Genomic DNA, 14,709 nt, shown 5'->3' on the forward strand with positions numbered 1-14,709 from the left:
TTCTCTTCATTTCTCTTCCCTTTTTTTCTTGGATTGTAAGTTTAACTGGCAGCAGGAGAACTATATTTAATGATGGGAGAGCATGGGTTGTGCGCGGCATATGTTTCTCCTCTTTCCCTTAGATTATACTTTGCACAAAGTGTCCATATTCAGGAATTCTTAAGAAGTTTACTGTTATTCTGTCTCTTCGCAATCATTTCCGTCGCACGGCTTACATCCCCCCTATCCATCTACACAAGCAAAATAACAATCACTCGGAGCGTTCGGAACAATCTCGTAGAAAAGGAATCTCAATTTAAATTTTGAATCTGCGAACTCGAACTGTGAATTTTCCTCTCCCCCCACGAGGTTTTTTTACACTACAAAAGCATCAGCATTTATTGTCATTACAATGGGCAGCTCCACTTAATGATTGAAATGAAACGGTATACTTAATGTGGAAGGTGGGGGGTGAGAACACAGAACAAGAATGATCTTTACACTTTTACGGCACTACTATTACTACCGTTATTTGCCATCGTCACGCTCCAACGAAAGCACGCCACAAATTCATCTGCGGAAAAATTTAAAATCGTGTGGTGTTGACCTCCGTGCGCGCGTGACCTGTGAGGCGATGGTGGACCAGTTTCATAAATGGAATCGAATTCTTAAACGAAAAGCGAACTCCCTTCTATTTTTTTTAAACCCAATAAAGTGTATATATACTTCGATGGAATAAATCGCCTCCAAATAAATTTACCATGCTTAATGGGATTTTTTTCTCCTAATGTGGGTCCTGTCCTTGAGTGGAAAGTGGTTAATAGCGCAATGGTGAGGCTCTCTCTGTCTCTGTTTTCTGTACATTTTGATTTGGTGTGTCGTTTGTCCTTGTGTGTGTGAGCGTCTTCCCGTCGTTTGTTTCATTGTTTGTTTCCATTCATGTTGCTTTTTTAATGTATTACAATTTGTTCCGAGCGCAACCGTACTAAAGATGCTATCTTGTTCTAAAATCATCTCATTCACAGGAGCAAGCAGCTCAACGTCTACGAGTGCAGCGAAAATTGGCGAAACGTAAGTAACTGCCTAAGCATGCCATGATGGAGGCGAAGGAACGGATCTAAGTAGTGCATGCCTTTTGGTTTGTTGCTAAGTATATGGTGCTAAGGTGAAGTAGTCGCGATCTAGTAGTGTATGTGTGTAGATTGATCTTTTCCGCTTGTTTGGTGTCATGTAATATTTCTCTCATTTTCGGCCATTTCCATTCCCCGGTCCTTTCTCATTATGTAGTATGCGACGTATTCCTTTTGTACTTCCTTTTACAACCTTAGTTGACTGTATACATATTTCCCCTATTTTTCTTTCCTGAACAACCACCGAAACATCTCTTCAAAAAAAAAAAAAATCGGTACCAACCTCTCCTGTCCTCTCTCCGTTTGGGAACTAATTCTCCCCCAACCCCTCACCCAGTGACACAACAGACAATGGTGTTGGTGAAACAATGCTGTCCCCGCCGAATGGTTCGTCCGGGAATGCAGCAGCAGCAGCAGCTACCGCAACCAATGGCAGCAACAACGGCGGTCCATTCGATGTGGTTGCCACCTCGTCCGGTGCCGCTGGCGTCGTCAACACGTCCTTACTGCGCCCGAACAATCTGCGGTACCCGATCGAGGATAGCAGACGCGAACCGCAACTATCCGTAAACAGCAACAACTTCGACAATGCCAGCGTCCTGTCATCGGACTCCTCCACGATCTATGGGTACGGCGGTGGCTATGGTGATCCGAATCAGGTCGGTTTACCGCCATCGGCCACCGCTGCTGCTCAGAAACGCTGGATTCCACAGCAACAGCGCGAACTGCTGGAGAAACAAGCGCAACTGCTCCTGTCCGGTGCCTCCGTCCGGCGGAAACGTGAAACGGAGATATTTTAACCGAGCATGAGCCGCGGTAACCAACATACGCGCTCGCAGCAACAGCAGCAGCAGCAGCAACATGGGTACACAGCGATCGTATAACCACGACGTAGCGAACCTTAGCAACTCTAATCACCCTAACAGATAGCGCAACTCTCTCTCTTTGACGCTAGATAATTAGTGCGTTGCATTTTAGCTGCTTGTACGTTGCCCTTATTTAACGCGTCGCGTAGCCCCAACAAAAACTGCATTCCTCTCCCTCCTACCCATACTCCTCCTGCTCTGGATGCCATTCGTAGAAAGGAACGTGACGAGATTTGCTAAGAAGAAGAAAAAGAAGTGAAGGAGAACAGTAGTGTAGTACTGGCTGCTAACTGACGAAGGAGGCTGTGTCTAATAATGTCGAGAGTGCGCGTCAGAGTGGCTTTAACTTAACACAGTGTATGCGGCGTGATGCAGCTCTCTTCTGCAAAGAAACAACTTCCCAACAATTCCCCCTCTCTCAGTAGGCGCTAGCTAGCAGCAGTTCTCTGTGCTACTCGTTACTATACGATGCTTTTAATTTATTATTACACAAGTTTGTGCCGTTATTAGCGAGCTCGAAATGAATAAAATGTTATTATTATGTTTATATAGTTTTGCTAATCTCTCGGTCTTTCTATTGTGGTGTTTTGTTTTTCACTTTACGTTCTATATTTTTACATACCTGCTTCGTTTGGTGTACGATGTAACCGTATTCTATCTCTACGAGTTACTATTTTGATACTTGTATATTATGATTAGACATGTCTAGGTTGTACATTTTCTTCTATTTTAATTATTCAATTTTTAAGTTTTTGTAACCATATATGATGACTTTTAAATTTTCCTAGCGCTTAGTGCATGAATTTCCGAACATCTTTACGTTCCGCTTTCAGTAAGCATGCCCTTTTTCCTATTAGCGCACCTTCCTGCTCTCTCGCTTGCTTGTGCACCCCGCTTCTATACCAACATCGTCGCACTGCTGGTGCTTATCTATCGTCCATCTCACCGTAGCTTTAGTAAAACCGCATGCCTGCGCTTCTCTTTACTCTCTACTCCTTTCGCAAAACAACAGAAGTGACACCGAGAGTGCCGAGTTGAAGAACCCGATGACGAAGGCGCAAAGATTCAAAAACATTTTCGCCAAAGGGCTACAGCAGCGTGGCGGTAGCGGTACCCCGGCTGGCAGCGATCTGCCCGAGCCGGTGACACCGATTCCGGATGTTGTGGTGGACGAGCAGGATGCCAGTAAGAAGCAGCAGCTGTCTGGCGATGCGGAAACACTACCTGGTGGTAACACGAAACCGGTCAAGGTAAGCAAGTGCAACCTGAGTTATAGCATGTCACCTTAACTGCTCTGTTAACATGGATCCTTCGGCATTTTTTCTCCCTTCTGGCAGGACGATAAAACGTTGGTGTATGCGGAGCTGGAACTGAAACCTTCAGAGATATCGTTCGTCAACAAGCCGGCATCCAACGAATCGACGGAATACGCCGAGATCCTGTACGTTCAGCAGCAACAGAAGCAACAGCAAGAACAGCAGCAGCAGCAACAGCAGCAGAAACAACAACCAGGAGGAGCTGGAGAGGTGGTTGGCATTGAATCGTCGCGAACTGTCCCACGGTCGCACTCGGGCGATGACAATCGTCCAGTGATCGACGTTAGTTTGAACAAACCGAGCCACAAAAACAACGACAAGGGAGCCGCTGCTGGAGGAAAGTGAAGTCCACCGAAGAGTGTGGATCATCGAGAAGGGCAGGGGCTGGGAAGCGTTTGTGATTAGGATTATCAAATCTCATGCATCACCCTAGGAACCAGCCTCCCATCAGCCCGGAGAGGAACCGTCATAAGCTGCTCTTTGGAATGTATTTTTTTTATGCTCATCATACACATCAGGATATGCCGTCCAATCTGCGTCATAAATTCATCTTCCTTTTTCTCATCATGCAGAACTAAAACATAATAGTATCCATTACTTTTTAAAAAAAATGAACGTCGAATTATACAACACCAAGATAGGTTGTAGAGAAATAGGACTTTAGTGAAGTAAGAGGCGTTGCCCCTCGTGAGGATCTTATGTGTCTTGCAGGAGGCCTTCATATGTAATGTGTAAGCAGCATGTAAGCATGTGTTTCTGAAGATTTCTGAAGTAACGAGTGCTTTGAGAAAGTGTAGCAGTGTATGAGAGATAGGTATGAAGAATGTATTTGAATATTTTTTCCCCATTCGAACTGCTGCACGTGTTGTGAGCAGTTGAGTTAAAGGTTTAAGTGAAAGCGCACATTTTTATCATCAAAACTACCGAGCATCATCCTAGATAGCATTCGAAAAACGCTCACGTTCCACTCTCTAGAGCGAGATTGTCGAAAATCCGAATTGAAAAGGAAGTATCAATAAAAGCCCACATCGAATTCAATTGCTGCTAAACCTGTATCCCGGAAAGGGTTTTGTGTTTTTAACGAAAGAATTAGACAACGCTCCGGGAGAACGTTGTCTAACTCTCGCACCGCATTAGCACAAAGGCCAGCGACAAACGAACGAACGAACGGACAGACAGACGGACGGCTGCCACTGCACACAATCACAATCTGGCAGCCAAATTGGTAATGATCTAAGTTGATTTATGTTTGGTCAGGAGCGAATAAATAAAAAAACGGCAAAACCCCACGGCCCAGGTGCTTCCGGTGTGCTGTGTTCCGGTGTGACCAATCCGTGCCGGGGGGAGAAAAGGACACCCCAGGCGGTGGTGGTGGTGACGGTGTCCAGGATGTGATACTGCACCATTTTGCTACTATTGACATAATTCAACCGACAAGCGTACGAACGAACGAACGAACGAACCGTCGGACGCCTCACTGCAAACACTGCGTACACTTCCGATGGTGCGCTAGGGTGTGGCAAGGGACAGTGGCAGGGACGGGCAGAGGGGGCAATGATTATCGAAGAAGAGGTACACATACATAACGACCCCACCCTTCGCCACCGGGAAGCAGATTCCTGGCGTTGCAAGTGGACAGTTGCCGGTTGCAATCGGTCGGACGCAAGAGAGCAAACGTTCGCAAATTAGCAACAAACAATGCTGCCCGAAAACGAGTGAATGCATAGCAGTGGCAGCGTTGGTCTCTGTCCTGAACTGGTGTGTTCTTTAGTGGAGTCCGTTGTCCAGGTGTTTGAAAGCGTGGAAAGAACGGTGATAACTGTTAGTGGTGGGGGTGAGGTAGTAAGAGCAGGAGGTTAAGGAGCTGTCATAGCTATACACCAGCCTCATGATATAGCACAGAAAGGGAGAACAGCTTGGCTTGGGCCAAAGGTGAAGACATTCGCCCTACTATCACCTTCATGCTGCAATCGGGAATGAGGAAGAAGCTTGGAAAAAGCTGATTGCGTAGATGCGGTGTGTGCTATCGCGGTGCTCACAAGAAGACACACAGGCACATCGTGGTCCTGCGGCTGGTTTCAAATTTACCTGTCGCCTCCCCCCCCCCCCCCCCCCCCCCCGGGGGCATAACGATTGCACCAGTGTCAGTAATTAAATTGAGTTTAACGAGGGAAGGATTTATAGAATTTCTAAACTAAATTAATTAAATGCGTGTGTGTGTGCGTGTGAATGCGTGTATGTGTGCGTCATAAAATAAAACATCGAGCGGAAGCTTTGTCTACTTCGATCGAACAGCAGATGCTCTGCCCCGGGGGCAAAGTTGACTCTGAGATAGTCGCTGCTGCCTTTGTGAACAACAAGATCCTTTCGGTGTCCTTAGTGATGATGGCACCACCGGATACATTAGTTCCGCTTGGCCGTGCGTAAGTTATTGCGCTTTGTCCGTCGCAACTGTTGTCTCTGCGAGCCCTCCCTGAGGGCCCACGCGTTTGCCTTGCTAATTTGCGTGTCGTTGTCGTCGTCGTCCTTTTGCTGGCATGACTCCTGACAGGTGCAATCGACCGGTCGCATCACGGTGTCGCATGAACAGGTAGCGGACACACTGGAACCATGGACCCGGGACATAAATAGGCAAACAAACGATTATTGAAAGACGTTAACGCTTTAATGGGGCCTGAAATCTTAGATTTAATGAGTGACGATTCAAGCAACGAACCATCCTAGCGGTGCGGTGTGTAATTGGATTCTGTGCGCGAGTGTGTGTTTATGTGTTGCTATAGGTAACCGAAGCCTTTTTGATGATCCTCAAGCAAATGAGGTACAGGAGTGGATTCAGAAACAACAGAACCAAACTCTCTCTCTTTGTTGATGGCAATCGCTTTCCGTGGTTTTGGATAATGTTTTCCTTTTGCTTCGACACCCATTATGCGCATGCAAAAGGCACATTTGCCGGCCGGGGTGGGCCAAAAACGAACAAGGACGCAGCGAGCAACGGTTTACGGTGGCGCGCCCGGAAACAACGGCGAACAAAGAGCTCCATGAGCTATTGCTTCCGTTTCTTGTGCGGCCACCACTTGTGAAGCGATTTTAAGTGGCCAATTATAATGCCATATTTCACTCGTCAGCAAAACATACTGCGGCCACCGATTAGCACTGGTTAGTAGTAGCGGTAGTCCTGCTAATGTCCACTTTGCTGCTCGCGTGGAAACGAGGGAACGATGCGTGCGTTTAATCACTCCGTGGTCACACAAAACAGCAAACATCAAACGGTACAGCTCATCAAGCAGCAACAGCTCACCTTAACGCCAATTGTCCATTAACAGGCTTCTGCTTTATGGTGTTGATGGCTCAAACACCAATCACGGATCACGGGAGTAGCGAAGAGGAGACCGCGCAGTCTTACCTGGAACGGAAAAAAGAACGAGACAAGAAAGGACAAAATGAAGTTAGTGGCGAAACTACAAACCGAGTTACCCGGCAGCAGCTGCTGCGAAACCCTCAAAAACGGCCCCAAACCAAGGTGAATGGTGATGATGATGTAGTATGCCGTAGACCTGAGCACGGAAGGCAGCCTCGCAGCGGCCAAGTGTTGAAATGAAACTCTCAATTACGAATTACGCTGCGAACTTAAGTGAGCCAATCTGCACGAACACGAGAGCGCGCCCTAGACCCCCTCGTCTCCGAGAAACTCCTCATGGCCTTCTAGGTAAGTGTTCATTAGTCTGCCACCAACAACGACGGCGCCATCGCCAACGCCAACGCTACTGCCACCACCAATTATCTGCAATCTTTTCGCGCCGACATGATAACCCGGATCGTCTCGTTGCCTGCTAGACTGCCTTCGCCCTCCTCGAGGACCGGCGCCGATCGATCGTGGCGTCGCCGGTACACCGCAGACAAGGATGCTGCTTTTCACGCCTTTCACCTGATATATTTCGCTTTTCTCTTTTAGGTCCCTCCGAGCACACCGGAATCGGACCACGACCAACCGACCGATCGAACGTGAAGGTGAAGAAGCACCATGCAACCGGGTGCGGTTGGCGTGTTATCCGTTATCTGCTTCTACGTTGCAACCGGCAGCAGCCTGCTTGGCTGCCTTTGGCTGCTGCGGTATCGTTCGAGGACCGCCAACTTTGGTGCGGATGGAAATTGATTTTTCTTCTTTCAACATGTTCAACATGACTGACTGCGCGCTATGGCCATGGGATGTGTATTATCTTATTTTACGACCGGATAACGGTTGTCTCGTTACCCCGGATGAACCACTTCACACCGCCCCACGTTGTGGTGCTTCACGGGCAGAATTGCTCATTATCTCATCGAGACGCTGCACCAACGAAGCAGAAGAGGAGGCCAAAGTATAACAATCGCAGTAGTGCTGCAGCTTTCGAACCACAAGAAATCGGGCTAGATCGAGGTACGGTTGATCCATCTCACCGACGTAGCTCAGGCTGCTGTCCCTGACATCTCATCCCAGGATTGCTACTAGTAATCTTCACTGCAGGTTGCTGGTGCTGCTGCTGCGTTAGGTCGAAACGAAAACCGAAGCACGTAGCACCGAGGGCATATTGGTTTGTCTGCTGGAATTCCCCGGATAGAGTGCACTATCAGAGTGGTTGGTGGATTTGCAAACCGCAACATTCGATCAGTGCCGTCAAAAGCCGATGATGAGGTAGGGCGCTGATAAGGACGAAAGAAGACTAACTATTAAGCGCACCGCGTGATGAAACGTATTTCATTGGCAGTGGATTTGCACAAAATGGCAGACTGCTCAACATCTTTGTTCAACGTCCTCGTCTGCGAGCACCAGGGAAGGACCAACTCCAGACAGTATAGCTAAATCTATAGCCCTCGAGTAGCCCACCTCCAGTACCATAACTCTTGCGCACTCGTTAGGAACCATTTAAACAATACCACCACGGCCGTATGTTTGTGCAAAAAGCAATCAAATAAATAATCGTACGAAGCCTACAATAAAGCAACATTCTTTCACCGAAAAACGGTCCATTGCTTCCCCGAAAGGACCTTCTCCATTCGATGCGTCTCCGAACGCAAAACCACAAACCAGAAAACTGTAGGACCATAACTTATCTTAACCTGGAACCAAGGATTTATTGATTTACGGCAATCTGTGGCGAGACGACAACAAAAACGAAACGGAGAGCGCATGGAGGGTATGGAACAGCCGATTTACGGGGAATGCCGGGAATGAATCAATCTTTACCATCCAAGAAATACTCTCACGTCCCCCCCCCGGCCCTGTGTTGGGTTCTAATTGATTAATGCTTCTGCTGCCGGTGGTACCAGTGCCGATGTAACATACAAGCCCCAAGATACAAACAATAGTGCTGCCGGCGGGTCCGCTGGCATGCGAGAGCAGGTGCAGGCCCCCAAGGGCGGGGTGCCTATTGACAAGAAATTAAATTCCTTCCATTCTGCGTCAAGGAAGATGCCGGTACATACCATAGGCTGGGCTGGGCTGGCCTGCTTCGTGTTCCGGTAGCAAACAATCCTCGAGAATCTGTCTGCATAGAGACAGAGAGAGACGCTGTGTATGCAAACGGAGGCACGCACGTGTACAGCATACGAGCATGACAATGACTGACCCAATTAGGCATGTAACCGATGCGGCAACGCTCTTCTGGTTCTTCTCACTCCTAGACCAGGCATCGACTCAGGACGATGAGGATGAGGTGAAAGGAGAAAGGAGCGAACGCAGAAAGAAATCCAATACAAACTTACTAAACGTCCTGCAGTAGGCCATGTCCGTTGTGAGGAGAGAACCGTGCGAGTAGAAGACGGGAGGACGGACCACTTGTCATAAATTATGCACTCACCACCAGCACCACCACCATCATCTCGGCGGGTAGCGCATCATCCCTTTCTGGTCAGCTGGTATATGCCCGTTGTCGTCGTTGCTGCTGGATTGCGTGTGCATTCCGTTCGGTCCTAGGACTGGACTGTTGTCGGTCATTGATTCCGTTGACCATCCGGAAGAGCAAGCGAGAGTGAGTGAGTTGAGACCGCAAAACGATAGACACAGCCACAGTCGGGTCTATCTCTCTCTCTCTTCCTGTCTGGTTTGCTCCCGTTCCCGTTTTTCATTTCGGCCTCCCTCTTTATAACAAGCGCTGCAGCAGTCCTCCTGGCAGCAACGTCTGCAACGCTGCCACACTATCCAAGCAAGCCACGTTTCGTGTTTGCTGGCATGCTACGTTCCCTACGTTTTCCCGGTTTGCCTCTGCTCTCGCCTCCTAGTGGTTGAGCAAAATGGCAAAAATGGCAGAACATCATCGGCACTTGTACATTCAAATTAGTTACAACACCAGGAGTGCGGCACCGCCAGCACCAGGGTACCAGTGCAGGCGCTGGCCAGATGCAGACCACTGAGGACAGCCCCAGAAGCGAGACAGAGAGAGAGAGAGAGCGGGAATGAGGAGCGACGAGATTATTATGCATAAATATTTACAGACTACTCTGGCGTAAAATTGCTTTTGAATATAAAACCCTCGCCTCGGTCCCCACCGGGTTCCAGGGACCTGGGGGACAGTGTCTCTCTAGTCCGGGAGGGTCGAGCGTTCATTACCTTGAAGAAACTCCGAAGATCCCGGTAGCACGAGACGCACGTACACACCGCATGGTATGTTGTGTACGGAAAGGATTTCTTTGTGATTTGACCGGGATCAGGTTGCAGTATTTGCAGCAGTTGCAGGACGAGTGACGTGTTTTGCAGGTTGGCAGGTTTATCAATGAAGTGTGCATAGGGAGTCACTCCCCGTTGATGCACTCTCACAAGACGGAGGTCGACAAGTGTGACAAGAGCTTAGAGAGCAATGTTTACCGGAGGGACTTCGTTTTTCTTATGCTTATGTGTGTGTGTGTGTGTGTAACGTGGTATGTAGGGCGAGGTTCTTGTGATTCCATCATGCCGCTACCGCTGAGTGTTTTTCTACGACATGGCGAGGGGGCTTGTGTGTTTGGTTTTGTACCACAACTTGAGCCGAGTGGTGGGGGGGTTCTGCTTTGTTTTTAGCAGTAAATCCTCTTCTCCGCTTATATAGGGCCACGGGAAATGTGGTTCACCGTTCGCTGGTTCGCTGTTTCGGTGTTCAGCTTGCGCTTCTCACCATGTGCAGTGCTCCGAGTGCGTTTCAAACTTGTTAACAACAAAAGCTTCTACGCGGTACGTGGAGTGGAGCAAACATTTTGTGCCCGCGGATTGAGCGATAACTTCTTGTTAATGTTGCGAAATCAGCTGAGGGTGATAGCCGATTTGTACCGAGAGTGAATAGAGCAATCTCGGCAGATTGTTGATTAGACAACCGAAATGGCGGATTTTTCGAATGAAAATCACATCAAAATATAAATTTTGGGAACATTTCCTTATTGCTACTTTATTTTCTACAAAGAAAATCAATATCAACGATATCTGTTTACAAAAACGAACGGCAATTTCACGTGGCCGATATGAAAACAATGAAATTGGAGGTGAATATGTTCGTTTTAGCTTAAAATCGTTTAATTGAATTAAATTGTAGTGTTTTGAAAAAAGGAATTTATTGAAACGATTGACCTCTGACAAGAGTGATTTATTTCACGAATCTTCTGTTGCATTTACTCAAATTCTCTACCCAAAAATTATTCAATATCTCAAATGTATTCCATTGTTTTCAATATTCAAATAGTTTTCAATAGTTCAAATACATATGCAATTATAACTTTCACTATCAAGTTTCATGGATGGATTGAGTTTCACTGCCAAGGAACAGACAACAATTAAGCTGAGCAATTGCTGAAAAAAGGAGAATGCCCATTTTTCTTCGAAAAATGTAATTGATCTGTCATACTTTATTATACGTAAGTCGTTAGGTCCCCTTCATAAGTCTATTTGCTGATTGAAATCCTTGGATAAAACATATTTCTTAAATGATCTCTTTGGTCAAAGCAGGGCTGTCGGATTTTATCCAGTATCCTTTGTCATCTCATCAATCATGAATCTACCGTTCAGTGGTACCTCTGGTATTCATATTCATCAGCTGAGGCCTTTAATAGCTCCTCGTCTGTCAGTATATGACTCAGCTGCATCGGTAGTATGCGGATCGTCATTTTCATAATTTATTGCTGCATTCTACATCTGATAGTCAATTATAAAATGATAAGCTTACAATCGTGTTTATGCTAACGAATCATATCAACTAAATAGGAAAGGTTATGGTTGTCACATTATTATTTATTCAACAACTCAACCGATTACATATTATGTGCGATTTACACAGTATAAACCACTGCAATGCTTGCACGCAGCTGTACTACAATTTTGTCTTTGAAAGTGAGTACATAATAGGCAAGTAAACAAAATTTGCATTTGCCATTAGCCGAACTGCGTTTGAAATGTGAGTCGCATCAGCTTCGTTGCATTGCTTGCGAGAGAGCTCCCCATTTAGTTCAAACATCATTACTTTGAACTTCAATTAACTGATTGGAAGCCGAGCAAACGAATCCAACGAAATGACATAGCATCCCAGCAGCAGCAGCAGCAGCAACAGCAGCAGCAGATGAAAAGAAGCAAATTCGAAATAATCCAATAAGAAATCCATCTCGAAAAAACGCTTAAACAACGCTATCTACGACGTCGTCGACGACGAAGGCAAATGGCAAAGCAGCCACGTCCTCGGGTGCTACCTTTTCCTCCGTATGCACAACTACACTATCGACAACCCCTAATGGCCGGCTCTTGAGCATATTACCGGATCCTGGCCGTGCACCTGTCCATCCTCGCTCAAGTGGCAACCCGGCATGCAAGCGGTACCATCGACATCGCCCATCATCGGCAAAGGAATGCACACACACACACCGGGTTGCATCGTCGGTCCTGTATGCAGTAGAAGCACTCTCCAGCATTTCTGTAGGAATTTTGCAAACCAGGCAAGCAACTCGTGAGTAGGGAAGGACGCTGCATAAATGAGCATAAAACTGTTTTCATGCAAAGGATGTAGTAGTACGGTCCGGGTGCGTTTCAAACCGACGGTCTTCTCATCCAGGCCTTCGATGTTCACAATTTAACTTCGCACGAGTGTCCTCCGGGTGCCTGGTGCCTTCGCTCCACTTCTTTGTGGCCATTTCCGTGGGCCCGATAATGCAGTTTAATGGAAAACTGCACTTGAAACAGAACTGCCCTTTTTACTAGCCACGGCACTGAAGAACCGACCGAGAATAACCTATCCCGTATCCATCGGAGTCTGTTCGTTCCCTTTGCCTCTCAAAGTTGAAGTGATCTTTCGCTCAGGAGGAGGAAAAGGAGGTACAGGATGCTTCTGGACCATTTAATATCGATATCCGAGCAACTCAACCTACTAGTATGAGCGTGTGTGTGTGTGTGTGTGTGTGTGTGTGTTCGAGCGAGGAACAAGAAGTATAGTGGCCACATTTGCTTCCTCAATGATTTTCTACCTCCTCCTAACCCTCGGGCCTTGTTCGGGGAACATGTTGTAGCGAAAAATGATTCCGGAAAAACTTTCATCCAGCCTCATGCACCTCTCCTCTCTGGCTCTCTCTTTCTCTTTAAACCATTAAATCCGAGGGTGGGGAGGGGTCACTATCGAAAAACCCCCCAAAAAGCTGGAACAGCTCATTCCCGAAAGGTTCCCCGGGAGTAGCCGGGAGATTGGGACCCGGCCCGGTGGCCTTATCGACTGGCCGTGGTCCGTGGTCGAACAAGAAAATGGGAAAAGTTTAACATTATTTTCCAACCACCACCGACCGACCGACCGACCGACCGCTGGCCACATATACTCCACACTCATTGGGCATTGATACGCGATGCATTGAAACTGCCCCAAGGATGCATGAAACATCTCGTGTGGGATCAGCATGTGCCAGGGTGTGTGTGTGTGTGTTAGAACTGGCCGCATCGTACAAGGAGTTTCGTGAGAACTTTTTGAAATGAGGAAATAAAAGCCCCTTAGGCACTTCTAGGGTAACTTCCGCCGGGGTATTCCGATGGGAAGATTAAGAGATAAAGTTCCTACGACCAGCACTACCCATCAGTGCAAGAGTGTTTGTGTATGTGTGCAAGTACACACACACGCACACACATACACGAATGATTATAGGGCGTTTGCCGTTTTCGGTCACGGAACAAGCTGTTTTATAATATCATACCCGGTCGGTGTGGTGCAATAAAAAGGTCCGAAATGGTACGAAACGGTCCGAAGAAAATGATTGCATTTGATAAGTTTCACCGCGCAATTCCGGGGGCATCACGAGTACCACCCCCGGGGGGAAAGGTGCATCGTAAAATTTTATCTCCAAAGGTACGCGAAACCTCGACGGATGATCATACGGAGGACGCATCCCACGGTAAAAAGTCCTCCATGGAGAGTCCAGAGCATGAAGCTTTTCTATCTCACTAACCTTTGAGTCTTCTTTTAAACAATCCATCCATCGGGTTGGGACCAACGTTTGATAGAGCAGCGTTAGTGGTGGTTAGATGCGATTTTAGGTGGTGCCCAGTGCCCGGTGCACCCCGCAATGAAGAATTTGCACCGATGGAGAATGGAGGAGAAGGAAGCGCAAGAAGCATCCTGACGAGTGCAGTGCAGTAAACTTTAACGACAACCGTTCTCACCCACTCAGCATCCTCTCCCCCCTCGTGGGTCTTGCTGCACCCGGTTAGTGCTGGTACTATAACCTTGACGGTGCAAGGGTACCCCGCCCGTAACTAGTGCGCAAACTGTGTGTTTGCAGTGGCTGTTTGATGGCTTTATCTAGTGTTTGCCCGGTGTTTCTTCTTGCTTCGTTTTTTTTTTCGTTTATTTCCATTCCAAGCGGATGCGAGACAGCAAAGTTCGAGGGGGTGGAACGTGAATTCTTCTACTAAACTGTAGCTTGATGGCGGCCAAATTACGGTCGTAACATTGTTCGCCGGTTTCGGTTCGGGGTTCGGAGTGATTGAAAAGGAGACACATGGGGCGGATGTTCAGTGATTATAAGTATAGGGGATCGGAACGTTCTTCTTTCGTTCTGAGAAGGGGGAGAATACTGGGGATTGGGTTGGATTGGAGGGCGATAAAGTGAAAATGGCATTTACAGATGCTTAACCCGGGCAGCAGAGAGAACGATCGTAGTTTTGGTTCCTTTACCAATAATGTGTCCTTTATTGCAAATTCTTTTACTATTCAATTTCTACAAAAAGAAGGTAATGTCGACACAAAATGTTCATTGATTACACTGTGGTTTGTAAAGTTTGTCAGTCCAATATCATCTGAATTCAACTTTCTATTTGTAAAACAATCGTTGGAAAGAAATGGCGACAGGCAACTCACTTGAGTTCTAGGTTTTTTTTTATTTAATTTTAACGACAATTTCCGTAAGAATAGAATATTTTCGAAGCAATTTACAGTGAATTAATAAACATTA

The 14,709-nt window shown here is 47.0% G+C and overlaps 2 protein-coding genes across 6 annotated transcripts in view; one reads left to right on the plus strand and one right to left on the minus strand.

Annotated features, from left to right (window-relative positions):
- Positions 1 to 4,347, plus strand: part of LOC125955914 (fasciclin-3-like) — a 108,826-nt gene extending 104,479 nt beyond the window's left edge. For 3 of the 5 annotated variants that reach the window (XM_049687243.1, XM_049687244.1, XM_049687245.1), the window contains exons 9-11: positions 1,005 to 1,050; positions 2,988 to 3,225; positions 3,313 to 4,347. In XM_049687243.1, coding sequence (XP_049543200.1) covers positions 1,005 to 1,050; positions 2,988 to 3,225; positions 3,313 to 3,636 — 608 coding nt within the window. In that variant the 3' untranslated portion in view covers positions 3,637 to 4,347. Of the gene's footprint in view, positions 758 to 1,004; positions 1,051 to 1,446; positions 2,523 to 2,987; positions 3,226 to 3,312 lie in introns of those variants that run through there. The other 2 variants (XM_049687246.1, XM_049687247.1) reach the window with 2 other exon arrangements.
- The window catches only part of LOC125955895 (uncharacterized), a 291,000-nt gene that overhangs the window by 216,224 nt on the left and 60,067 nt on the right, over positions 1 to 14,709 (minus strand). The window lies entirely within an intron of this gene.

This window comes from Anopheles darlingi, chromosome 3, assembly GCF_943734745.1.
Source record: "Anopheles darlingi chromosome 3, idAnoDarlMG_H_01, whole genome shotgun sequence".
NCBI lineage: Eukaryota > Metazoa > Arthropoda > Insecta > Diptera > Culicidae > Anopheles > Anopheles darlingi.